This window comes from Ursus arctos, unplaced genomic scaffold, assembly GCF_023065955.2.
Source record: "Ursus arctos isolate Adak ecotype North America unplaced genomic scaffold, UrsArc2.0 scaffold_2, whole genome shotgun sequence".
NCBI classification, from domain to species: Eukaryota; Metazoa; Chordata; class Mammalia; order Carnivora; family Ursidae; genus Ursus; species Ursus arctos.
In genome coordinates, this window is record NW_026622874.1 from 7,080,075 (window position 1) to 7,107,750 (window position 27,676).

General features: G+C 46.5%; 1 protein-coding gene across 1 annotated transcript in view; it reads left to right on the forward strand.

Moving 5' to 3' along the window:
- Window positions 1–8,093: 8,093 nt before the first annotated feature.
- The window catches only part of ENAH (ENAH actin regulator), a 135,727-nt gene continuing 116,144 nt past the window's right edge, over window positions 8,094–27,676 (forward strand). The window contains 1 exon segment of the mRNA XM_057314883.1: window positions 8,094–8,516. Coding sequence (XP_057170866.1) covers window positions 8,512–8,516 — 5 coding nt within the window. The 5' untranslated portion in view covers window positions 8,094–8,511.

Consider the following 27,676-nt stretch of genomic DNA (forward strand, 5'->3'; position numbering starts at 1 on the left):
TATAAATAGATAAATATTATCTATTAGTATATAATAATTTATATTTATTGAGACCATTTTTATAAAAAAAATCTCACCACAGTGGGGTGCCTGGTTGGCTCAGTCAGTGAAGCGTCTGCTTTCGGCTCAGGTCACGATCCCAGAGTCCTGGGGTCGAGACCTGCATCAGGCTCTCTGCTCAGCAGGGAGTCTGCTTCTCCCTTTCCCACTGCCTCTCCCCTGCTTGTGCTCTCTCCCTCTCTCTAACAAATAAATAAATAAAATCTTTAAAAAAACAAATCTCACCACAGGGTGGACCCATGACTTGGTCCTGGCCGACTGGAGAACCTCTTCACTCTGGCCACAGTGACTGGTTCAGGATCGTTGTGTGGCTCCACTTGGTCTGGAGTCCTTGCTGGTTGGACAGACTGTCCAGCTTTGGGATCACAGTGCCGGTAGAACGTGAAATCGAATATTGTACTTTGGGAGAGAATAGGTCGGAACGCGAAGCTGGAGAGGGTGACATTGAGCCCTGCATCTAACTATCTAGCTAGTCTGAAGATGATACTTGAAATACACAGGGGTGCCTGGGCGCCACATGCGGTTGAGCGCCGACTCTTGGTTTCGGCTCAGGGCAGGATCTCAGGGTCGCGAGGTCCAGCTCTGCCATCAGCGTGGAGTCTGCTGGAGATTCCTTCTCCCTCTTCCTCTGCCCCTCCCCGCTAAAATAAATAAATAAATCTTAAAAAAAAGAAGAAGAAGAAGAAAGAAGAAATATGCAGCTAAATTTCTTTTTTTTCTCTTAAGCTTCTTCAAATTGGGTTTCTGTCTGTTGCCGTCAGAATCCTGACAGAAGAACCCGGTGGAAGGTCAAAGCAGAAAAGCCCCTTTTCTTGGATACGTTTGCTAGCAAGGATGGGGTAGTTGCGTTGGATTTAGCATCAGGGCTCCTTCGCTGTGTCCTCTCACTAGAAACCCCATTATTAGGAGAGGATTAAGTGCTCCATGTGCTATGGATTGATGCCGGTTGAGCACAGGTCAACCAAGAGATCAAATCGCCCCATGTCAATAGCTTTTCCATTTATGCTCACACCCAGACTGGTTTAACTCCTCCTTCCCTACTTGTATCCCCCCATCCGGTCACAGAACAGAGTTACTCTGGAAAGTTCCGTGAGTCAAACCTGACATAAACTATGCACTTGGCTAGATACATCAACTTTCAATATTAAACAGACTGTCCGGTGCTTGGGATACCAGGGCAACATGAAGAATCACAGGCCAGCTGTCTTAGGGATTGTTTCTTAACTTAATTTGGGCATCATTCACTAAGAAAGGAGCACCAAACCAGCCTTGACACTAAACAGAGGACTGAAGATATAAATAACTCAAATAAAGCAAGTCGAAACTATCATCTCATTAGTAGTAGGAGAGAAAATAAGGTGAAAAGAAGGAAAAGACCAGACTGTGAACTTTTCAAAGGAAATATTGTTTGCAAGTGAGAGACACCGAGTAAACTCAAGTTGGGTGAGATGCTCCGGGAAGGCAACATTGCAAAAAAAAAACACACGAAATAAGAGTTATTTATTTATTTTGAAGATTTATTTATTTTATATATTAAAAAAAGGGGGCATCTGGGTGGCTAGTCTGTTAAGCGTCTGCCTTCAGCTGAGGTCATGATCTCAGCGTTCTGGAATCGAGTCCCACATCAGGCTCCCTGCTCAGCCAGGAGTTTGCTTCTCCCTCTCCCTCTGCTCCTCCCCCTGCTCATGCTCTGAGGGGGAAGAGGGACAGAAGGAGAGGGAGAGAGAGTCTCCAGCAGACTCCCCACTGAGTGTGGAGCCCGACCTGGAGCTTGATCCCAGAACCCTGAGATCACGACCTGAGCCAAAGTCAAGAGTCAGAGATTAAACCAACTGAGCCACCCAGGTGTCCCCAAGCAGGAGCTATTTAAAGAAAGTTAATGCCCAGATGCTTGACAGATATGAAATGCCCCCTGAGTTAGACAAGAAAGCATGGACGGGAAGCTAAGACAGTAAGTGGGGCTGCGTTCAAGACCTTTCCCTGACATATAACCATGTCCATCGTTGATACATTCTTAGTGAGTACGTCAGTCCTAAAAAAAGTCTTTCATGAGAGGATATACCAAGAAGTAGATGAATCCTTTTCAGAGATTGTAACTCTCATCCTAGACTTTCACGCCTGATTGTTTTGCGAACGACCAAAGCTCCAGAGAGCATGGGGTGCCCCAGGGGGTGTGGTATTCCCCATCTAGGCTCTCTGATAACCAACCGGAAGATTAATAAAGAGAATGTAGACACTTCTCTAGGCACCTTTAAAAACACACTTGGTGGTGCCTGGGTGGCTCAGTCGGTTGGGTGCCTGCCTTCAGCTCAGGTCATGATCCCAGGGTCCTGGGATTGAGTCCCACATCAGGCTCCCTGTTCAGCGGGGGAGCTTGCTTCTCCTCCTGCTTGTGCTCTCTCTCTCTGTGTCAAATAAATAAATAAAATCTTTAAAAAATAAAAATAAAAAATATAAAAACACACTTGGGCTTGGCCTCGTTTGTTGATTGCCGTGAATTCAATGAAAAATGGTAGCCAACATACACCAAGGGTTTCCTTATGAGTTTTTGGTTCACCAAGTTGGTTTAAGAAACTGCTCCTCTAAGCTCCATACCCCTCTGCTAGTTTTGTGCGTGGGACAGCGGAGGTGAAGGTGGTGAGCTCAAGGAGTGAGTTATCTCCCTTCACTTCTCAGTAGCGTTATTATTCTGGAAAACAAACGAACAAACGTTATGAGAGGTCTCTCATTTGGAGAGACTTCTTTGAGTGTTTCCATCGCATGAGGTATCAGCATGGGAACTCAGGACACAAACCTGTGCCTGAGGGTCCCGCTGGGTGACCGGAGTGTCATGATTTACCAGGTGGCCTCCTGCCGTGGCTACCTGGGGTCAGTAAGGAAGAGCTAAGTGACTTGAGAGAGTTTTGTTTGTTTTGCTTTTAAATATGTTAGTCCCTTTTCCTAAGTGGACCATGAGTCATTTTCTCTCTTATTTTTTAATCAGAGGAAGTGACATAGATGAGGCTATCTGGTGCACGACTTGAACGTGTGGCCCGTGGAATGGCCTTTCTGGCTTTCTCAACTGCTTAACCTTCCAGCTTCACTTGCGTGATCTGCGTGCCCAGCAAGGATGGCCATAACGGGCTCCACTTCCCAGGAATGTTGGGAGGATTAACCGAGGTATGTAAACGCCTCGAGGGTTAGCAAATACCATTATTGGTGAGCCAATCACCAAGCCACACTCATCTCTCACATTCCCGTGCCTCCAAGACCATTAGTTTTTTTCTCAGACCTAGAGCCTATCCACATTGGCTTCCATCTAAAGCAGGAATTGTTAGCACAGACAGGAGAGGGGAAGGATTCTGCCCTTAATTTCCTTAATTTTTGATTTGCAATTCAATTTACAGCGAAGAATTTAGCTGCCGGCTACCTGGCTCGAGGACTCAATCTCTTCTTGTACGGAATGGATATGACATCACCGTTTTCCCTCAACGTAAGTTGGTGCTAATGATCAAGGCTTAAAGGCACTAAAATGGGTGGAGTTGCTGCTTTCAACTGTAGGAAGCCTTGACCAGAGGCTGGATTTTGACATTAAACTTAAGGAAATGAAGATTCAAAGATCATTTCTTGAACTAGAATTTGGTCAGGTCACCATGCTTAGCAACAGTTTCAAAGAGAAAGATAATCAGGATTTTTAATGAACTTTGCAACAAGCCGGCGGTGTGAGAAAAGTCACAGACGATGTGGTGTGAAGCCGTATGAATTCATTTTGGACAGTTTGTTCAGGACACAGCCTAGTGGTAATATCTTTCACCTCTACTGCGATTAGGCAGAAAATCATCTTTTCTTCAGTAACTTTCCTCCTGATCCCCTTTAAGGAAAGATTCCAAGGTCAGTTGTCACCCGATCATAATGTCCCTAACATGATTGGTATTCTCGAGTCAGATTACAGTAAATGGGACAAATAAATCAATGCAAATGCAAGAAAGAGGGAAACCACTAGTTCCTCCCAAGCTACCGGCAGATCTCAGAAGACGTGAGAGTTCAGAATTAGATGGTGATGGTGCGTCTTTTCAACCCCGTCTGTAAAGCACCATGATTTAATTGTTTTCTATAACTGTAGCCCACCTATAAAAAAAAAAAATCTTAAAAAAAAAAGGGGGGAGGGCACGTGGGTGGCTAGGTCAGTGAAGCATCTGCCTTCGGCTTAGGTCATGATCTCAGTCAGGGTCCTGGGTTTGAGCTCCACATCTGGCCCCTGCTCAGCAGGGAGCCTGCTTCTCCCTCTGCCTGCTGCTCCCCCTGCTTGTGCTCTCTCTCTCATTCTCTGACAAATAAATAAAATCTTTAGAACTGGAGCCCACCTGCCGTATTCTTTAAATAGCAGCTGTGGCTGGGCGCCCAGTCCGTTGGGCATCTGACTCTTGGTTTTGGCTCTGATCATGATTACACGGGTCGTGAGATCAAGCCCCGCTTTGGGCACCCCACTCAGCATGGGGTCTGCCTGAGATTCTCTCCCTCTACCCCTCCCCCCTCCCAATATATCTTTAAATCACAGCTGTGGCTGAATTCTGTGGAAATAATGTATTGCATTTTATAGAATATGGTGTCTACCAATTAATGTTACTCCAGTGTGACAGTTCAGGATTTAGGAATCTTCTGTCAAGTTTCCACAGTGAAGTGCTAAGAAAAGAGACTCTGGGAAGAGGAAATGAGATTAACTGAATAAATCCTAATTTGGAAGGGAGAAAAATGACAAATGGGAGAAAAATGCAAATGTCAGAGGCAAATACTTTCCTCTCATGTCTATGTCTTCTGATAATATTTTAGGACCCAGATTATATATGGGCAGCTAGAGCTGAACGATGAGTAAGAAAAATATCTTGAATCCTACTGGAATATCATGTTCTACATTATTTCTTTTTTCCATTCTTGGAGAGATCAACAGAAAATATGTCGTGAACTAATTGCCCCACACAAGAAAAAAATACTGATACATAGAAGAAGAAAGTGTACAGTCACAGTCACTCTAAACTACGTGCTCTTCCTCACCCGTCCCTAAGTAACTCCTTAATTTTCAGGGGAGAACCCTTTTTTGGGTGCCGGGGAGACCGTGCCTACAATCCTTAGCACTGACTTCCTGACTGGTAGCGTTAGTCACGCATCCTCCTTATGCCCATAAATGGAGGACAAGCCCACACTGATGCTATCAGACGGATTTAAACAAGGCGTGTTCTGAGAGAACCCTCCGAGCCAGACTGACAACACCCCTGCAGCAAACTCGTCTTCAGCAGAAGCATGGGTTTTGTTTCATCTTACGCCTGGGTGCACACTGCTAACAGATGCGTAGCCCAGCATCAAGGCTGTGACTACCTAGGGCTTGGAGCCGACCTCCTACAGTCCTACTCAGCTGGGGTGTTGCTGGAGGAGGGAAGGAGGAGGCTCATACACTCAGCATTAGGAAGAGAATCCATTTCTTTTGATGAATAGTCTCCTCCTCATCTTCGATTAGAGCAGGCAGACCTTCCTTCCTTCCTTCCTTCCTTCCTTCCTTCCTTCCTTCCTTCCTTCCTTCCTCCCTCCCTCTTTCAAACATCTGGGTGCCTACACAAAGGCCAGGCATTGGGCTTCTGGCTGGGCAACCCTTGTAAGAGGTGTTCAAACGATTTTCGCCATCCAGCCGAGCCACACATAATCCCAGCTCATTTTTAAGCAGGGTTTATGAGAAGAGAATCAGCTTTAACTCTTGACCACTTCACCCCATTGTTACTTTTGCCATAGTTACGTGGTACGAGGCGGTAGAAAGAGGACTACACCTGTCATTGGAAATCCTGGGTTTAAGTTCCACCACAAAGTGGCTGTGGGACAGTAGGCAATTTACTTAACCTCTCTGGGTCTCCTTTTCCCCTTTTGGAAAAACGAGTGGGAGGGACTTAAGATTCTTTCCATATCTAAAATTCTTTTATTCTATATGGCAACACATTCCACAAAGTTTCCTCTGTGACCAGAATTCGTCTGTGATTTCCCAGCTCAAAGTTTTTCTTTGCCCCTCTTTGACTGTTCTACCAAATATGATTGAGAAGCAACAACATTTTGTCACAAGCAACAGATTGCCCTGCCACAGAACGCCTTTGGAGGTCGGGCTACCCATTGCAATATCTAAATCCAAGGGCAATGGTATGACCAACTTGCGAGCTGGAGAGCTGCCACTGCCAAAGGATGGAAATGGTTGTAGGCAGCCAAGATTCTTGGCTGGTACATTTTTAATAAACGTAGAAAATAAGAGCAGCCTTTTCCACTCAGATTGCTTAATTTGGTGCCCATACCATTGGAATGTCTGCTGTTAGGATAAAGATGATGTGATAGATTGCTTACTGAGTGCGGGGTGGATTAAATTTCACAAACGAGAAGTAGGTTATGGAGTCATCTGGAAGGCATTTTCTGGCAGGAGGTGGTTTGAGGCATTACAGCAAAATCTCCACCCCCTTTTGGCCCTTTGTGAGAGTTTTCCCTGAAACATAAGCTCTGCTGGATGTACTGTAGTGCTGTGAATGGACTAGGGCAAAGTGGTGCGAGTTCTTTGTGGTCCAGTATGTCTTGTTAATACCTCCCCCAAGATGGTTCAGTGTGTCTTATTACTTTTCCAAGGAAAAAGCCTCCGCAGCAAATGGTCTTTGGTTAATTTGGAGGATCCTCTTTGAGGTTGTGTGTGTTTTATGCTTATGGTCCGACGATGAACCTCATAGTTAGGGTCTCTAACGGCGCCCAGTGCACGGACTCCGCCAGTCCTTGAGTTTTCTCCCCGTCTCTGCTTGCAATATGGCAACAATATGGCTAGGGTGTTCTCTCTCTCGGTGCTTGGAGATCCCTGCATAAAATACTGTGTGGCGGTAAGCTGTAATTAGGTATGTGGGTGGAAATTAGTGTTCTCCAAGTACACCATGTTAAAGCAGGCGCACGGAGCTTTTTACAACCTGCGGCCACCCTGGTCCTGTGCCATAGCTGCAGGTCACTGCTTCTATAGGGCTGTCGGTTTGAGGCTGCAGGTTCCGAAAAGAAAATCACTCGGTATCGAGTCTGAAACCAGGAAGCTTTTTATAGTCAAAACTGGGCCGCACAGTTCCATTATAGACGAGTCAGGCATTGACCAAGCATGACTGTCACTCGCTCGCTTTTCTTTTGGAAGTGCACATGATCTCGTGTCATAACTACAGTTGGAATTGTACGTCCATCTTAAAATAACACACCGAAACTTTTGAATAGATTCCTGGAGTCATGCTAGGTCCTCCATTTTGGACCGGATGGTGCGGCAATGGGAACCCGGTAGCAGGGGACCTTTTCCATCCCAGCCACCTTTTGTACAGTCTACCCACCCCCCCCTCGTCGGGACTACAGGACGCCTGCCATTTGTCCGGTCTGATTCTTACTTGATTAGTGGATTTGCTTTTGGAGGCCGACAACCTCCCACACCATAAATTCTGCCTTGCTGGAGGCCGGCCCCCGCCCCCGTGGCTTTCCACGAGTTTGCTGCGCCCGCACTCCACAGCTACCTTTCAAAGCAGGTGACTTGGGAGCCCAGTGAATGACGGGACCCCTGATCCCTTGTGGCGGGGTCGCCCTCCCGCGCCCCCCGGCGGCAGCCCCCAGTTCGCGACCGCGTGCGCTCGCCGATGAGGTCATGCCCGCCCCCGGTGCGCGTGTCTCCCGGCTGGTGCGGCGCGCGGGCGGCCCCGGAGGACAATGCGGCCCCCGCGTCGCGATTAGGCGCCCCACCCCCGCCCCGGCGCCAGCCCGGGAGCCCGCAGCTCCCGCAACCCACGCAGCCCCCCACAGCCCCCCGCGGCCGGGGCGCCGGGGAGCGCAGGCAGCGGGCCCGAGGCCACAAAAGGACTCCGCCAAGCGCGTTCCGCAGGCCGGCGGGCTCCGGCGGCCGGCGCAGGGGCGCTCCCGCCCCGCCCCTCGCCGCGCGCCCCTCGCCCCCGCCCCAGGAGGGAGGGGGCGGGGAGGGGGGGAGGAGGAGGAGGAGGAGGAGGAGGAGGAGGAGGAGGAGAAGGGGGGCGGGGCGGGAGCGAGGGCGGTGCTTGCGTGCTCCCTGGCCGCGCGCCCCGCCTCCCCGGCCCCGCGCGGCGCTCGCGGCTCTCCTGCGCGGCTGCGGCGCCGCCTGTACTCGGCCCGGCGGCGGGCTTCCTCCCTGGGCGGCTGGGCGCTCCCTCAGCGGGGACGACGCGCAGCCGACGGCCCGCCCGCTTCGGCGCCCGACCTCGCAGTCTTGCGGCCTCCGCCGCGTCTCCCGCGCTCGGCCGGCGCCACCGCTTTGTGCGGGGACATGGTGTAGCGCCAGCCGCCGGAGGAGGAGCCGCGCGCCGGCCGCCGTCCGCCGTCCGCCAGCCGCGTCCCCGCCCCCGGAGGAGAGGCCCCGGCTCGCGCCCCCCCGCGTCCCCGGCAGCTGGGGAGCCGCGGGCCGCCGGCACCATGAGGTGAGGGTGAGGGCGCGGGCGGGGGCGGCGGGCCATTGTGCGGCGGGCGCCGCGACCCCGCGGAGGCCCCCCACCCCCGGCGGGCGCCGCCCGGCCTCGGCGCTTCCGTCCCTTTGTCCCTCGGGCCTCGCTCCGCACCGGCAGCGGCCCGGCGCTGGGTCTCGTCGCGGCCCTGCCTGCCGTCCCCGAGGCCCTGCTCGTCCGGTCCCCTCCCCCGCCCGCGCGCCCGGCCCGGCCCGGGGATGGGGATGGGGAGGGGGTCGCGGGCCCCGGCGTGCGCGTTGCCGGGAGACGGGTATTGTTCCGGGCGGAGGTGAGGAGTCGTGCGCCTTCCTCTTGGCTGGAACCGGGGGTGGGGGGTTGGGGGGCAGAAAAGTTTGGGAGCTCCGAGTGTGCGGTAGCGGGTGCTGCGGCGCGGTGGGCGGCGAGCGCTGGAAGGTGACCGGGCGCCGGCGGGGCGGGGGCGCGGGCGCGGCGCGGGCCTGCGTCTGGAGGGCGCGCTGGCCTCCGGGACGGCCGCTCCCCTTTCGCTGCCCGCGGGGCGGCCCCGGAGCCGAGGCGCCGGCGTGCGGTCGAGAAGCGGGGTTGCGGTGGCCGCGCCAGGAGCCGCGGGGGTCTGCGTTTCCCCTCGGCCGGCCCTGCTCCTGGGAGAGGTTGCGCGGTGATGCGCCGCGCTCTCCGCGCCCGGGTCCGTTTGGCGCCCGCCGCCCCGGGGGCTGGCGCAGGACTCGGGACGCGCTGGGCCCTTCGCGCGTCCCCGCGGGCCGGCCTCCGGGCGCCGCCGCCGGGGGTCCCGCGGGGGACTGCGCTCCGGCCTCGGGGGGAGGTGGTCTCTCGCTGCCTCCGCTGCGGAGGCCCCTTTGTGTTCGAGATTAATGGCCAGCCGTTGCCAAGACCTTCATAACGCAATACAATGAGATCTCAGCGATAGAGCCTTCAGATTCTTTCGCTTTGGCGAGAAAATGTCATGTCATTGGGATTCTTTCTCAATTTAAGTAGTTTCCATTTTAAACGCTAGTTTTCTTTTTTTTATCGAGCTTGAACACTTTCCCATTTTTATTTTTAAATATGTTTTTGTGTGACATAGCTGTATTTTTCACTTTAGCTTGCTGGAAATTTGAATTCTGTTTTCTCTGATTCCAAGTTACAAGCCCTGATTTTGTTGGCCTTAAAAATGTGTTTAATGCCGTATCTCTAAGTGACCCCTTTTCCTTAGTCATTCCACACAACTTATTTTCAAATGTAATGGACCAGTTTAAAATGTAATTATGGAGTGCAAACCGAAAAACATAATCTCTGAAAATACGGCTGGAAAAACTTGAACCATGGGTTTGAGAATGGGTTTTTTTGTTGTTGTTGTTGTTTGGTTGTTTTTTGTTTTTTAATCCGGGCACTGATGTCCTTGAAAACGCAGGAACTGTTATAAAACATATGTAACGTTATATTTTCTAATACCATGTAATGTTGATTTCTGTTTTAAAGACTCAATGCTGTAAGGAGTCTTGCAGACCAGAAGTTACAAGGTCCCCCCCCCCCCCGAATTTGGGGTAAATTTATCTCAATATTGAGAAATGGAGAACAGCGAAAACTGGGGTATTTTAAAATAAAATCATAAAGCTTTCTGATTTAGAGGTTATGAACCAAAAAAAAAAAAAAAAGTAATGTTTTGGGTATTTAGTGAAGTTTGATCATTGTCCTGTGTAGTTGCCAGTCTGTCACAGGTAAATTATGTCTTCACTTTAAAATTCCTTTTCTAATGCAGAGTACTTTGTAATTTCTAAGCTTCTTGCTCTGTTCTTTACTAAATTTGGAGAGGGAGGATCATACTGATGCTTTCCAGTAGCATAAAAGCCAAACATGGTGCACAGGTCTGAAAGGTTCCTTCAGGTAGTCCCCAGCCATTCTTTGTAGGCCAATTCTGAATAATTGAAGAGCACAAAAGAGGATCAGCTTCTCACTTGGTAGCATTGGATTATTTGGTAGGTGGTTTGTGCAACTCTTGCGTACACTTTTCCTTAGACCCGCGGGAAAGTAGGCTGCTTTGGTGTGGAAGTGAAAGGTTCTTGTGCGGGTACAAAAAGCTTTGGGATATTTTGGTGCTTAAGAAAGGGCTTTTCAGGTTATATTAATATTTGACTTCATCTCAGTGATTTTTTAAGTCCAGTAGAACATAAGTAGTATGGTATTAAATTGAATCTTTATATTAAGGAGTCCTGATGGTTTAAAGTCCATCCAGAAATAGGAATGCATGGGCAGGAATTTCCATTAAGTTGGTCAGAATTCTGAAGAGAGAATATGATGAGTGTGTTGCCATTGAAGTATTTGTGATAAGATCTCTCAGATGACTTCAATTTCAGGCATAGCAGGCTCACTGGGTGTAATATTCCGAGGCAGGAGGGGACTGGATAATGCTTTACATTCCTGAGACAGTCACAAAGGCATTCTACACATGTAAAAAGCTGCATTTGGAATTACTGGTTAATACTTTGTTTAAAGAAGATTCTTTAAGAAACGAGAAAGTGTATTTTCTTAGACAAGACAGTGAAAAGGCGGAGGCCCCCAAAGCTGGTAGTTTTGTTACCGTAACACCCAGCTTCTTGGTTCTCCTTTTTTTCACTTCTGTAATATTTCGAAAGTATACAATGATTTGTGTTGGAGGTAGGTGTGTATGTATATATGTAATATTAATAGTGTGTAGGCCTATTAAATGATTAACTTTTTTTTTTTTTAAGATTTTATTTATTTGACGGAGAGAGAGGCAGCGAGAGAGGGAACACAAGCAGGGGGAGTGGGAGGGGGAGAAGCAGGCTTCCCGCTGAGCCGGGAGCCTGGGGCTCGATCCCAGGACCCTGGGATCATGACCTGAGCTGAAGGCAAACGCCTAACAACTTAGCCACCCAGGCGCCCCTGATTGCTTTTTTTAAAACTAGTTGGTCACTCAAGATTTTTTTTTTAAAGATTTATTTATTTATTTTAGAGAGCACACAGGCAGGGGGCGGGGCAGAAGGAGAGGGAGGGAATCTCAAGCAGACTACGACTCCCTCCTGAGCACAGAGCCCAAGGCAGGACTGATCCCACCACCCTGAGATCATGACCTGAGCCGAAATCAAGACTCAGAGGATGCTTAACCGACTGAGCCACCCAGGCACCCCAGATCTTTTTTTATGGAAGGAGGAGCTTGTCTGACGTAACACAGTTGCATGTAGGCTAGTGGGTAAGAGCTCAGAAGATTTTTGGATTGACATTCGTGGGTCCATATTACATGTAAATAGTCCATGCTTCTACTCACTGCTCTGTGACTTTGTCACATTGGAAAGAAAAGGCGTGGTAGGGTTGTGAGGGTTCATTGAAGCCACTGACTAGCTGGAGAACCTGGAGCTAATCGCACGATTTCATTGATCCATGTCTGTCTTTTTTTTTTTTTTTTTTAAGATTTTATTTATTTATTTGACAGAGAGAGACAGCCAGCGAGAGAGGAAACACAAGCAGGGGGAGTGGGAGAGGAAGAAGCAGGCTCCCAGTGGAGGAGCCTGACGTGGGGCCCGAACCCAGAATGCTGGGACCATGCCCTGAGCTGAAGGCGGACGCCTAACCACTGCGCCACCCCGGCTCCCCTCATTGATCCATGTCTTAAAATATGTAAAAATGGGGATGGTCTTTGGGTAGTGAGGGTCACATGATCGTGGAAGAGAAGATGCTGGTATGCTGTATAGCAGCGTACAGTTATGTTGCTCTTCTTGTTTCGGGGCTTAGCTCTGTCTTAGACTAGTTATATAAAACTTTTGGGTAGTCTGCTTTACCTTTCTGGGACTCTTCTGGTTCAAGGATGGTAAGTAGATTACATTTTGCTTATCTTCTCTTGGTAGTGGCTACCTTGTTGATACGGACATAAATGCATTTCTGGGCTTGGCGGGAAAGAGTGCGTGATGTCCTCATCATCAGGGTTTGATTGGGACCTGCATGGTCCCAGAGAGTGGCCATGGGAGGGTTTCCTGGAATGCCCCTTATCTGATCACCTGATGCAGTCCGGCCTTCTTATTTCATAAGCCAGGAAACTAATCTTTTACTCTTTCCTTCCTGTGTGGATATTTAGCCTTTGAAATACTTGTTATGATTTTGTTACCTTCCTTTATGGTAATAATAAGCATTTAGAGTGTGGTACGATCAGGGCTCAGAAGATTCAGGATTTGCTCGTTAATTGAGCAAACTGGTAAAACTGGAGATAACCCTGTGATTTCACAGGTTTGTCGTGTCCAGTGTCACGTGAGATATCCATGAAGGGTTGCAAATTCTAGTGCCTTCATTCTCACTGGTCTTCATTTATACTGTAGTTCCGGGGTGTCTGACTTTCCCACAGAGGTTTATTTTAGGGGCAGGAGCCAAATTTGCATTTTTGGGGAAATGCCAGTGCTTTGTATTTAGGCGTTGGTTTGTTTTTAGATGTTTATCAGGTGAATAAATCTTGATAACAGTTTGGATGGATGGAGAAAATTTACTGAAGTTTGCACAGTATTCAAAGTTTTGGATACCTTGCTAGCCCAGTTGGAGTAAGCAGAATAACTAGGCAAACCCCATTTGGCTGGTCTAGAAGAAATGACATCCCAGACTGATGGTTTTACCCTACACACAGCTTAAATCTAGGGTGATTGTATAACTTGTAAAACAGCCAGTAAGAAGGATTTGGGAAAATGTGATTTCAATTTTTCTGTGGTCGTGGGGGAGGAAGAGAAGTAAACTCTGTTTGTGTCAAAACAAATCAAACCTCCCCCCCCCCAATTGATGGATGGGATTGAGTGTAAGTAAAAAGTAAAAGGAGAGAGTCTGAGCTGAGCTGTACTTCAGTAGATGGTTCCCCGAGTAAAGGTTTAGGAAGCTTTCTGGAGAAGAAAGCAAGAAGGGAATTCTTTGTCAACCATCTGGGATGTAGTCCCAGATTTATCTATGCCCCAGTCATTCCCCTGTGTTCCCACATACTCTCTATTTTTTTGCCTTTGCATTTATTACATTGTTTTATAAATACCTGGATCTATCTGTCCTTTTTCATTGTAAGCTCCTTGAGGGCAGGGACTGCATTTTTATGTTTATGGTATCAGTAAAATATTTGGCAAATGGAGGGTGCTCATGCCAGTGTTTGGCTTTGGGGTATTTGGGGTATTCTTTTCCAGAATATGTTCACTGGCAGTAACACCCGGAGCACCTGTAACATTCTTTAAGCTGTGCTGGGTACTAAAGGGCACATCATAGTATTTGGCATGTAATAAATGTTAATTTAATTCAAACAGAAGCCAGTATCTGGACCACAGGAATAGCTGTAGAGTTTGTGTCTTTTTCAAACACAGAGCTCAGACATGACAAAAAGAGTGAGACTCTGGGTTGTCTAACTCCAAAGCCCTTTGGGGGATACTGGGATCCTGCACTGTCTCATTACATTCTAGATTAATAGAAGGGCCATCCTTCTGTTTCTCATCTCTTCGATCATGGGATTTGCAACTGTTTTTGAGCAGAAAGCTTTTATGTGTCTCTTGGGTTAGCTTATTTCTGCTCCACTTAGTGCCTCCTTTGTTGTGATTCTTACCAGTGCTTAAAATGCCAACAATTGGATAGTTTCTGATACTCACGAAGAGGATGTATTTCTCAGCTCAGGCTGCCATAACAAAAAATACCGTAGACCGGGTGGCTTGAACCACAGAAACTTACTTTCTCAAAGTTCTGGACACTGGATGTCTGAGATTGGGGTGTGGGTGTGGCCGGGCTCCGGTAGGGCTCCCGCTACCTGCTGGCAGACTGCCTTCTTGCGGTGTTGCCCCATGGCCGAGACCTATAAGGTCACCAGTCCTATGGATTTAGGGCCCCACCCTCATGACCTCATTTAAGCTTAATTACCTCCTGAAAGTCCTGTCTCCAGATATAGTCACATTGGGGGTTAGGGCTTTAGCCTGCAAATTTTGGGGGGCAATTCAGTCTGTAGCAGAAGGTACCCAGATTTTTTTTTGTCCTTGATAGACCTTTGATGGAAGAAGCTAATCTGTATAATGTTTAGGCGGTCTGTAGATAGGTTTTAAGTAACTCTACACGTAAATGTTATTTGCTAAAGAAAATAAATGAGGGAGCTGGTTTATACAAGAGACCTCATATGTTCTAGAAATTTCTGTACATGGGGAAGCTTCTGTTTTATAATGATTCTAATAAATTTAATTACCATGTAGCTTTTCCAAAGAACCATTTTGGTGTGAAGCAGTGTCCACGAATCTGAGTGTACAGGTGGGCACGGCAGAGGGTGGAGTGACAGGCTTTGAAGTCAGCCTGAGTTTGGGTTCTGTTTTGACAAAGATGGAGATGCTTTTTTGCATTATAGAATTGTTGGCAAAATTTGATCAGAAATTATATAAAACCCTGGCATGACACTCAGAACATAAAACGGACTTGAGAGGAGTAAATCCCTTATTTCTATGAAACTCTGACGTCTCTTCAGTTTGTGTTAACAATGTGAAAAACCATGTGAAATGAGACTGCTGCGTTAGAACACAGCTCGGTAGTTCCTTCAATAGTGAAACATAGAGTCGCTCTTGACCCAGCAGTTACGCTCCCAGGTGTAGGCGCCAGAGAAGCGAAAGCGATGGTCTACACAGGAGCTAGTCCACAATGTCCACGGTGTTATCAGAAGAGTCAGAGCGTGGAGACAGCTCAGGTGGCCGCTGAGTGCCGAACAGCTCGTCCACATGTGGCGTATCCACACTGCGGAGTAGCGTTCGACCGTCAGGAGGAGCCCCGGGAGTGCGTGGAAACCTGCCAAGCCGAGGAAGTCAGGCACAAAAGGCTGCGTGTGGTCCGACCCCAGCGGTAGCAAGTGTCCAGCAGGGGTGTGTCGTGGAGAGACAGCGAGAAGAAGAGTGGTTGCCAGGGCCCGAGCGGGAGACGGAGGGAGGAGTGGGAAGTGGCTGCTTTGGTGGGTAGGCAGGGGGTTTCTTCCTTTGGGGATGAAAATGTTCTGGAATTAAACGGTGTGCCGGTTGCACAGCCCACTGAATGTGATCCTTTCAAACGGTGAATTTTGTGGTATGGGAGTTACGGCTCAACCCCGCTCCCTCATCCTCGGGTTATTCTTTTCACTTCTTCAGTGGAATGGGTGGTACCGTTTGCTTCACGCGGCTTCTGCCATCTTGTCAACTTTGGGCTAACACTGTGAAGGGACGTCTTCCTATTTTCTGAAGAAGAGAGATTGAAGACCCAACTGCCGGGCTTTCCTTGGGGGCAGCCAGGCAGGTGGGAGTGCTAAGGGAGGGGAGACCTTGGTGGGGTGCCCTGGGGGGGCCTGAGTGACTTTGGAGCCCTACGAGCCGTACGGATGGCTGAGTCACGGAGAGTCCACGAAGCAAATCCGTGAGAATCCGAGGAAGCTGTAGTCTGCTGGTGAGTTGTCTTGGGTATGCCTACAGTACCGTCCAACACCAAAGAAAGTTTTGTCTCGGGGGGACGAAGGAGTCTTGACATTTTTAAACAGGCCTGACTTTTCCAGGGCTGAAGGCCTTCTAGAACTTCTAGTCTTGGTAACTGGTGCATCTCATGGCATGAAATCCAAAAATGACTACCTGTCGCTGTGGGGGGGGGCCTCAGTCTTCTCTGCTTTCGGTTTCTGTGTTACCTGCGTCATCTCGGTAGGGAAGAAGCTTCCTTGAGAACAGCAGAGCACAAGTGGGATAAAATGAATAGCCCTTCAGGGCAAATCTCGGGAGTGCGGCTGCAGTGAAGGGGTCTTTCTGTGGTTTTCATGTTTGAGTGTCTGCTGTGTCCTGCAATCCTGAGATGGCCCTTCCCCTCCTCTCTCAGCTCCCACCTCCTCTCAGACCAGCGTCGCAAGCAACTTGGGATGGTTCAGTTTTTAACAGTTTTAACAATTCACGAATCAGTAGTTTTAATTTAAAACCTTGAGTTATTTTTATGACTTTGTAATTTCTTCAATTGTTGTGTTTGTAGTATTTTGAGAAAATGAACCAATTACTCTTGTCCAAATAAATGTCTGGTCAGTGTTGTGTTGTGTTTTAGTGAGTTTTTTCCTTCCATTATAAACTTCTGGTACAGGTTTTATGTAGATTTTAGAAGGTATGGAAAGTATAAAGATATTAATAACTCAAACCAAGACCATCTAGACTTTTGCTTTGTGATTTGTAGCTTTCTAGGCTTTTTCTTTTTTTTTTTTTTTTTAAAGATTTTATTTTATTATTTGACAGAGAGAGAGACAGCCAGGGAGAGAGGGAACACAAGCAGGGGGAGTGGGAGAGGAAGAAGCAGGCTCCCAGCCGAGGAGCCTGATGTGGGGCTCGATCCCATAACGCCGGGATCACGCCCTGAGCCGAAGGCAGACGCTTAACCGCTGTGCCACCCAGGCGCCCCTCTAGGCTTTTTCTAATGCACATATGCAGCCATAAATGTGTTTGTGTGTGTATGTTTTAAGTAAAAGTGAGATCATCCTGTTTGTAAGTGAAATTACACTACATTATATGGTTTGTAATTGGCGCCTTTCTACGTAATTTTTTTTTTTTTTTAAGATTTTATTTATTTATTCGACAGAGAGAGAGACAGCCAGCGAGAGAGGGAACACAAGCAGGGGGAGTGGGAGAGGAAGAAGCAGGCTCATAGCTGAAGAGCCTGATGTGGGGCTCGATCCCACAACGCCAGGATCACGCCCTGAGCCGAAGGCAGACGCTTAACGACTGCGCCACCCAGGCGCCCCTACATAATTCTTGTCACGAAATACTGAGCTGCGTAATTTTAAGTGACTGGACAGTATTTTCACTATGTTTTGGATAACCTTAATCTACTTAACTTATATCTTAGGGGATGGACTTTTAGATTACTTTTCATTATTTTTGTTATTATTAAGCAGTGCTGTAAACATCTTCGGATGTGCGTCTTCGTGCACGTGCTCGATGTTCTGTACCTGCACATCTACTTCTATTTTAGGATGAATTCCTAGTAGCAGAATCAGTAGTTCCTTTTTTTCCTTTTCTCTTCCTTTCTCTCACGTTTTTCTGTTAGCAGGTCCTGTGAGGTCGATCCCTGTTTCCTTCTTCTTCTCCCTGACGCTACTCAAGTACAGGCCACTGTTACCTCATGTGAACATTTATTTATTTAAATTTTTTTTTTTAAGATTTCTGTTTTTTAAAGATTTTATTTATCAGACAGAGCGCATGTGTACAGAAGAGCGGGTGGGGGGTGGGCAGAGGGAGAAGCAGGCTCCCCAGTGAGGAAGGAGGCCGATGTAGGACTCGATCCTAGGACCCTGGGATCATGACCTGAGCCGAAGGCAGACACGTAAGCTGAGCCACCCAGGCATCCCAAGATTTTATTTTATTTTATTTTAATTCATTTTTTTTAAAGATTTAATTTATTTATTTGACAGAGATAGACAGCCAGCGAGAGAGGGAACACAGGCAGGGGGAGTGGGAGAGGAAGAAGCAGGCTCCTAGCGGAGGAGCCTGATGTGGGGCTCGATCCCAGAACTCCGGGATCACGCCCTGAGCCGAAGGCAGACGCTTAACCGCTGTGCCACCCAGGCGTCCCAAGATTTTATTTTATTTTATTTTAATTTATTTTTTTTTAAGATTTAATTTATTTATTTGACAGAGATAGACAGCCAGCGAGAGAGGGAACACAGGCAGGGGGAGTGGGAGAGGAAGAAGCAGGCTCCTAGCGGAGGAGCCTGATGTGGGGCTCGATCCCAGAACGCCAGGATCACACCCTGAGCCAAAGGCAGACGCTTAATGACTGAGCCACCCAGGCGCCCTCCAAGATTTTATTTCTAAGTGATCTCTTCACCCAGTGTGGGGTTCGAACTTAGAATCCCAAGATCAGGAGACGCACCGTCCCTCTGACTGAGCCAGCCAGGCGTCCCTCACGTGAACATTTAGTGTTTCCTCTTTTCCATTCTCATTGCCCCCTTCTCCACGCAGCAGTTAGAATGACCTTCAAAGTGGCCATCAGCTGTTGTTACTCCTGCGAAAGCCTCAGCGGCATCTTCGCACTCTTAGAATGGAACCTGCGTTATTAAGGTCCTGATCCGAATGTATTCCTAGTTCCCAGCACGGAAGTACACAGTAAATATTCGAGTGAATAATGAAATGAATTTACCAGATCAAAGGGAATTTGATTAGTTTTGGTTACACATCGTCAGATCAGCAACAGTGAATGAGAGTGCCAGTTGTCTGACGTGCTGGCCAATTTAGGGCATTATCAGCATTTTTAATCTTTGCCAATCTGTAGGCAAAACGTGTTATCTCAGTGTTCTGTTTTTTAAATTTCTCTTAAGTCATCTCCACAACCAACGTGAGGCTCGAACTCATGATCCCAATATCAAGAGTCACATGTGCCTCTGTTCGAGCCAAACAGGCACCCCTCAGTGTTTTGATTTGTATTTCTTTGATTAGTAGGAGAGTTGAACGTTTCCTCGTGTTATGGGACAGCTCTGTTTTTGTGCGAATTGTCTGTGGGTGCACTTTGTCACTTTTCCCCGTGGGATGTTCAGTCTTGCAGTGATTTATTCTGTCGTTAACAAGTAGCCCCTCCTTGTGCAGCCCCTCTGTGTCGTTGCCTTGCAGAACGTGTGTGAGCTGGCAGGCGCTCCTGCTGCTGGTGGCCCCTGGACTCGCTCATGCGTTCTCATCCGTTGGCTGGGCTCACGTGGTGTGTCTGTCTGTCTCTCACTTAGAAGTGTCAGTCTTAGTGCGCAAGCTCTTATCAGAGCTCAGCCCACAACCTGTTCCCTTGTCTCCTGGGCTGAAGCCAGGCACAAGGTCAAGCCCAGAGTCCGCGTGGGGGGAGACCTGTCACCTCGTCTTTTAAGTTTTGTTTTGGTGTAGAAGCGCTACCATTTCATGTCACGTCTATCGGTCCTTGCCTTGATAGTTTCTGCCTTTGGTGCCATGCTTTCGCCAACCGAAAGTTGTATGTGTATGCCCCGACGTTTTCTTTTCCTTTGATGGTTTCATTTATGTTTCAGTCTAAGCCACCTGCAATTTATTGTGATGTCAGGTGGGAGAGATTACTTTAGCCTCAAGCTAAATATCGAGTGTTTGGTCACCTGTCAGTATCCTTTGTTGACTAACCCATTCTTTCTCATTGGTTTGAAATGCCACATTCCTGTGTCCTGGGTTTCCATAAGTACTGGCTTCTGGATCTGGACTCGTTAATTATCTAATTCGGTGCTGTTTTTTCATGGTTCAATGACTATAAGTTTATAATATGCTTTAATGTCTAGTAAAGGAAGTTACTGTTTCTTTTCTTAGGATTTTCAGAACTTTACTTTTCCATTTAACACATTCTTCTAGGTTAATCGTAGAATTATTTTATCAGTTAAAACAAAAATGAAATAAGAAAAGGTATATCCCCAAATCTGTTGGGGTTTTAGTTTGAATTGTGTTAAGTTAATGGATTAATAATGGGTAGAGGTGGGACGCCTGGGTGGCTCAGTCGGGTAAGCGTCTGCCTTCAGCTTGGGTCATGATCCTGGGATTGAGTGCTGCAACGGGCTTCTTGCTCAGCAGGGAGCCTTCTCCCTCTGCCTGCCTCTCCCCCTGCTCGTGCTCTCTCTCTGAGAAATAAATAAATAAAATACTAAAAAAATAAAAATAAACCCCTAACATTCTTTAAAAAAACAAAAACGAGTAGAGGACAGAATTGACCTTTTGATAATACCAAGTTTTCCATTCTTTCTCTGTGCATATTCAGATTTTTCATATCATCTCTAGGAAGGTGCCGCATCACGTGCTTTCTAGTTCAATAGGTTTGATGCGCTACCTTTAAGAAAGTTGTATATTTAGAAGTTAAACTAGCTCGTTTACGGTGCCAGTACGACATCTGTTGCCATATTTGCTTGCCTTAATTTTTACTTAAAATATATGTGCTTGTATTTAAACATAATGCCTGGGATTTTAAAGAAGTTTTTCCTTTGCTAAGAACTTAATTCCAACTTTGGCATTTATATTTTTTGGTTATCTTAGATTTTGAAATATAATCGCTAGTGGTTATTGAGTACTCATTGCCTGAAATACCTTACATATTACTTGTTACTCCTCTGATAACTTACGAAGTGGTAGGAGCTGTTGTTATTTTGTAGATGAGGACTCTGAGCCACAGAGGGCTAAGCGATTTGTCCAGGGTCACGCCTGGTGGAACTGGGGTCCCGTCCCCGTCCTGGTAGGCTGGTTCTGGAGCTCACATTTTAACCAGTATGCCCTGGGGCCTCTCTGTCCTGGGTAACTTGTGTGAACTGAAGTGTGTATTTGAGTTTTCTAAAATGTTGATGTGTGAGTGAATGATTTGTTTTCTTTGTGATCTCATCATCTAAGGGTTCTTTATTTTCTGGAAATAATTGGTCCAAGAGCAAGGCCATGTAGAAGAAATAGACCTAGAATAGGTTGAGTGACACTTGAGAGATAGCTGGGCTGGGGAGAAAAGGCTTTATTTGGCTTTAATCTTGAAAAACGAAACAAAATTATGAAAACATTCATGCTTTGGTTGCAACTGTGTCAAATTCTTAGAATGGAACAAGAGTGAAGCAAGTGTTAGTTGCTTGTTTTTACATCAATTTTTTTTTAAATTTATTGTGAGATAGGATAGAACTATACCCATCCTGTTGTGATGACTTTTCTAGTATAATCCCAAAGAAAGTCATTTTGCCAAAATACTCAAGGGCTCCACTAGTAAGGCTGGGGGTTTACCTCAATTTTCAGTTATTTCCTTTGACCTCTAGTTACCTCATTTCTGTTAGCTTTCTCCAATTATTCACTTGTTATCTGTTAAAATGCTTTCAGCTGCAAGTAACAGACTGAAGGTATTTAAACATTCACGTTTACTGACCTGTAGTTGGGAGTCCAGAGGCAGAGCCGGCTCCAGGCACACTGCACCCCGAGGCTCACTGGTGTCTTTGATCTCTGCCCCAAGCTGGCCTCACATTCAGGCCCCGTAATTCTTGGAGGTAGGAGGATCTTTTGTGTTCCTTTTTCTCCCCCGAAGGTGTAATTTACAGACAGCTAAATGTATTCGTTATAAATGTACATACAGCTTGATGGATTTATACTGTATCTGCCTGCCTCTGTAGCTACCAGCTAGGTCAGGATACAGAGCCCGCTTCCCGCCTGTTAAGTTCCCCCTTGTTCCTGCCCGGTCAGGGTCCCTCTCAGATTTTCATTGTTGTGGCTCTGCCACTAGTTGGAAACGGTTCTCATATTCAGTGACTTCATGAAGCCTCGCACTTCCACTTCGTACATGGTTTGCATTGCGTCACTTTGTCATTGAAGCCCGTGCCAGTTCCCGAGAGACTGACGGGTCAGAGGGGAAACGGACCGACAGAGGCTGGTACCACCTGGCATGGATACCTGATAGGGACCGATTTCAAAAATGGTTAGTACATTAGTGGAAGTTTTTGTGTCAGGGTTCCTTTTGCGTTGCTGGGCAACCTGGCATCTTACTGGAGTCTGGCAATGGATCCTGTCAAGACCCCTGGACCTATTTTTGGCCTGTATTACGTTTTTATAGATGTGTCGTTCTGGATTCGCTATTGTGTGGCTCTGTTGTCGCACCCAGTCTGCTGTGTCTGCAGTAGTCAGCTCTTTCTGCAGAAAGACCATCACGTGTGGTCAGCTCACCTCCTGTTTAACACACTTCAGTGGCCTCCCTCCGCTGTTAGAATTCAGACTGAACTGGCCCTGCATGATTGTTCCTGCTCTGTGATTCCACAGTTAGTGATGTGACCCAGTAAGATAAATCCTCAGAAACCATTTTAAAAAGGTAAAGATGTGCATAGACATGACACATTCCCTTGTGCTTATAGTTTAGTGGGGGAATAGCCATTAATTGCTTTTCACAAGCGTTGGGGAGTGGTGTATGGTATCATGAGGGTAGAGACCATTTCGTATATTTGTGTTTGGTTTCTTTCAAAGTGTCATCTGCAAATAATACTTGAAAATTTTCTCCTATGGTATGTTTTTACTTACGGCAGATCGATAGCATTATTTTGTATTGCCTTAGTCTTTTGTTATACTTGTCTGTTATTTTGTTCAAATCATCCACTTTAAGGGAAATCTCTGTCATCTTTTTATATTCCTCTGGATGTGGAAGGTTTTCAGAGTGTTCTCATTTTGGGAGGAGATAGTCAAGTTTAACAGAATCCTCTTGGCTTCAGAGCCACTCTGCTCTTCCCTGGCCGTCAGACCTTCGCTTGGCTGTCCAGGTCTCGAAGTCTTTCTGTGCAAAATGGAATTAACAATCCATTGCCTTGTTTTGGGTTCACCGTAGTGCATTTAGAGGATTTATGGGTTTGGTGTATTCTAGTTATTGTTTTCTTTGTGTCGCACCTTTACTTTCATTTTAAATAAGTAGAGGCTTTTGAATGTTATTTGGCCTTTTTTCTTTAACTTTGAATATGAAAGACTTCTGTTTTGAGGCACTCTAAAAGCAAAGAACCAGTTAAACTCTTAGAGAACCTATATTTTAAGATGATGTTTAAAATGTGTTACGAGGAATCATCAGATTGAAAAGCAGAGCCCTGAAGTGTAGAACCGTCATCTGCATCACAGGGAACCAGCCTCCCGTCTCCCCTGTCGGAGCCTTCAGGTCTCCTTCTCGACCTTTCCCTCCTGATGCTGGGGCGCTGCAGGGCCAGTGGTGCCCCACACTTTCTCCTGAGAACTTCGACCTGTACCCTTGGCACACAGGACGGACGTCGCCACCTGGCCTTTGGGTGCCTCCGCAGACCTTCTGTGTGCCTCTCCGTGCCATTCATTTCAGAACAGTCTATCTGTGGTTCCCTACAGGTGCCCGTGGGATTTTGGTCTTGTTCCTTCTGTTCTGTGTTCCGGAAAGTTGCCTCGGTGCCCACTCAGTCTCTCGCTTCAGCCTTCTCTTCACTTTATGTCTTTAGGGATCACTCCCTTATTGAACTGATAGCATTTGTCAGCCTTCTGGAGCATTTGGTACTCCAGGCATGTCTTCCCTCAAAAAATTAAAGGTAAGCGTTTACTCAGGTGCATTTCCCTAAGCACTTTGTAATATGCTGGGTATCATCAGCGACTTCCAATAACTTGTAAAAAATAAATTTAACAACTTAACTCATGATGATTGATTGTCGTAGGCCTTCAAATTTTAATTCTCTAGCTGAATCACATGATTTTCAAAGGTATTAAGATAGTACTTTGAACAATTTTGAGTTAAACACAGTATGTTTTTGTACCTTTGTAGTCAAGGCACGTGTAAAGGTATGAATAACTGATGAAGTGAGGGGGTCGTGGTGTACTGTTTGGATAAAAAATTTTCCTATGTAAATGTTAATATGTAATATACTTGAAAGTGTAAGGACAACACATCAAGTCTATATTTTTCTGCCCAGAAACCTTATACAAATAGGTATCGTATCACCCAATCAGCAGCTCTGTTTCCTTATTTTAACTGATTAATTGGTGCAGTTCTATTTGAATCTGTACAAAGTCCTAAAATCAGAAACTGATTTGGGAAGGTTTTCATACGGATCATGGGTACGGTTATGAAGCAGGCAGTTTATTTTTTGTGATCTCCAAATCTACTCTTTCTCTTTACGGGTGGATGTTTGGAATTGACTCATGGTAATGGGGGCTGAGCCGTGTGAACTTTGTAAGGCAGGCTGGAAACTTAGACGAGTTGATCTTGCATCCGAAATTTGTAGGGCAGGCCAGTAGGCTGGAAACTTGGGGTTTTTATGTTACAGTCTTGAGGCAGAATTCCTTCCTTGCCTCTTCCAGCTTCTGGTGTGTGCTGGCAGTCCTTGGCATTCTTTGGCTTATGTAAATGCATCAGTCAGTTTCTGCTTCTGTGGGCATATGGCCACCTTTCCCTGTGTGTGTCTGTCTTAGAGTGGTGTTTTCCTCTTTTAAGGAGACTGGTCCTATTGGATAAAAGGGCCTGGCCTACCTCAGTGTGACCTCATTGTAACTGATTACATCTGTAATGACCCTGTTTTCAAGTAAGGTCATGTTCTGAGATACAGGGGAAGTGGCGGGGATGGGGGGGTTAGGACTTCAACATCATTTCCCGTCTGAGTTTCCCACTAGGGTATGGGCCACAACTTTGGTCTCCTTCATCTCTCCCTTTGATCAGCTAACAGCCCCGATGACAGGTACAGAGGGAGGCATGCATACGCACACGTTAAGTAGAAACACATGGAACACGTCCATAAGGGCTACCAGAACCAGGAAATAAATTCAGCAAAATTGCAGGGCGTAAGATCAACACACAAAAATCAGTTGTGTGTACACCAGCAGTGAACAATCTGAAATGGGAAATAAGAAAGCAGCTCCATTTACAGTTCTATCTAAAAGAATAAAATACCTAGGAATAAATTTAAGCAAGGAAGCGAAGACTTTGTAAACTGAAAACTATAAAATATTACTGAAAGAAATCAAAGACCTAATTAAATGAATGGAGCCCTGTGCATAGATGAAAGACCTAATGTTAAGACGACAGTACTACCCACAGTGATCTACATATTCAGTACAATCTCTGTCCAAATCCCAATAGCATTTTATTTTATTTTTTGCAGAAATAGAGAAGCCCACCCTAAAATTCAGATGGAATTTCAAGGGAGCCAGAATAGTCAAAACAATCTTGAAAAAGAGCAGAGTTGGAGGACTCCTACTTGTTGATTTCAGAACTTCCCACAAAGCCGCAGTGATCAAACAGTGTGGTGCTGGCATGACTATAGCCCCATAAACCAGTGGCACTGCACAGAGAGCCCGGAAGTTAAATCTTTTTTTTTTTTTTTAAGATTTTATTTATTTATTTAACAGAGATAGAGACAGCCAGCGAGAGAGGGAACACAAGCAGGGGGAGTGGGAGAGGAAGAAGCAGGCTCCCAGCAGAGGAGCCTGATGCGGGGCTCGATCCCAGAACGCTGGGATCACGCCCTGAGCCGAAGGCAGACGCTTAACGACTGCGCCACCCAGGCGCCCCCCGGAAGTTAAATCTGCACATTTGTGGTTAGTTGACTTTTGATAAGGGTGCCAAGACCATTCGATGGGGAAAGGATAATCTTTTCAACAGATGATGCTGGGAAAACTGGATGTTTCTAGTCGTTTTGAAAGAAAGTTTAGTATTTTTTCCTCCACTGTGAATTCCTCCCTCTAAATCAGGCTTTATTGATGTTTGGGGCCAGATAATTCTGTGTCGTGGGGGCTGTTCTGGCTGCTGCCCGTAGATGCTGGTAGCTCACCCCAGCCTTCCCCCAGTGGCGACACCCAAAGATGTCTCCAGACAGCATCAAATGTTGCATGGAGGAAATGTCACCCCACTCGAGAACTATTGTTCTAGATTCTATAATATCAGGAACTACTGTACAATTTTGAAAAGGTAAAAAAAAAAAAAAAAAAAACTCGACATTTAAAACATCTCAGTGTTTTGTGTTTAAGTGAAAAAAGGTGATTTTTTTTTGCTGTTTCCTACTTTTGTTACAAAAGACACATCTGTTTGGTTATTTAGACTTCAGCTTGGTAACACAACCACAGTTGGTGAATAGTTTCGCAAAAAAGAAAATCTGTCCTGAGAATCGGTTGATATAATCCTGTTTCTAAGTTAGGAATTCCATGAAGATGAAAAAAAAAATCAGCTTTTGCATTTTAACACAAGTGAAATGAAGAAAAAAAAACCTTATTGAAAGAAGTTGTTATACCTCATTGTTAGTTCAGTGCAAGTATTTAAAATAAACTTAGCTCATTCTTCTGAAAGATATTTTCACTTTTAACTTTTGTGTCCCAAAGAGTTGATGGGTTTTCCTCGCTGATCTGGAAGCCTGATACCCGCCGGGCACAGGGCACGAGTCCCTGGCTAGAGGTCACAGTGTATCTGAGGCGAACCCTTGCTCACGCTGGGTACAAATCAAGTGCGCCAGCCAGTGACATACTACAACTTTTAATGTTCTCTCCTTCTGTGAAATAAGTCGATCTCTGATACGTAAACGCTACTATTTGTTGCACATTTAACGGCAGGCCAGGTGACTTGCTAAGTGCACCCGGTGAATCACTTTCTGTAATGGATTAAGATAAGCCTTGAGATTGGTGTCCTCACTTACTGTGGAGGAAGCCTGGGCTTAGCCACGTGGTTGGTGAATGACAGCTGAGGTTCAAATCAGACTCTTGCATCATTTCAAAGACCTTACTCCTGACACTTTGATAGGGCCTGTAATTCTTTTACCTTCCAGTGCTTTTTCTTAGATTTGATGTCCCATCCTTTAAGATCATATCCATTGCTCTCTCTGCTCTCCTCTCGGAGTTTTTACAGGAACGAAGTGATGGGCAGTGTAGCAGAGGGGGCCAGATTTTGTCAGTCTCTGAAGGACAGGTAGAGGAGTGATACTGATGGGCTGCATAGGGCACAGCTACCCGCAGTGGGGGGATTACCCTCAGTGGTGCCCTGACCGGGGAGAGAGAGAGAGCGAGTGAGCGTGCACGAGTGAGTGCACGATCATGGCAAGCAAGCAGCGGATCCTGGACCCGAACCTGGGAGTGCCTCACTTCCAAATCTGTGTGCACTTTACCCTAGGTCTTCAAAATGATTCGAACGTTTCTGGTAGATTAATGACATCCATTTGTGGGCTCTGGGGGCAGCTCTAAGATTATTTTACAGAGCACTTGCACACCTGTGTGCCCCAAGCTTTGTCTGTAATCCAGAGCTGCCAGCCTTCAATTCACATGCATGTATTTCAAGTATATATGTACATGCTGTTAAGATATTATACAGATTAATTTCAAAGATAGTAAATTCAAAGTGCTTTTATATATTAAAAAAAATTTTTTTTAGAAAGCGAGAGAGGGAGGGGCAGAGAAAGAGGGAGGGAGAATCTTGAGCAGACTCCCCACGGAGCGTGGAGCGGGACTTGGGGCTCAATCCCACGACCCTGAGACCGTGACCTGAGCTGAAATCAAGAGACGGTCGCTTAACTGACTGAGCCACCCAGGGGCCCCCCAAAGTGCTTTTCAATCACATTTTCTCAGTCAATATACATTAAAAGTACAAGTAATGACTTGAAAAGGCCTTCTCATCTTTGAAAAGTTTGAGAGCCACTCTTAAGTTTATTTTATCTGGTATTTAATCTGTTTCTTAGGTGGAACGTGACAGCCATTTTGCAAAAGAAATGGGGA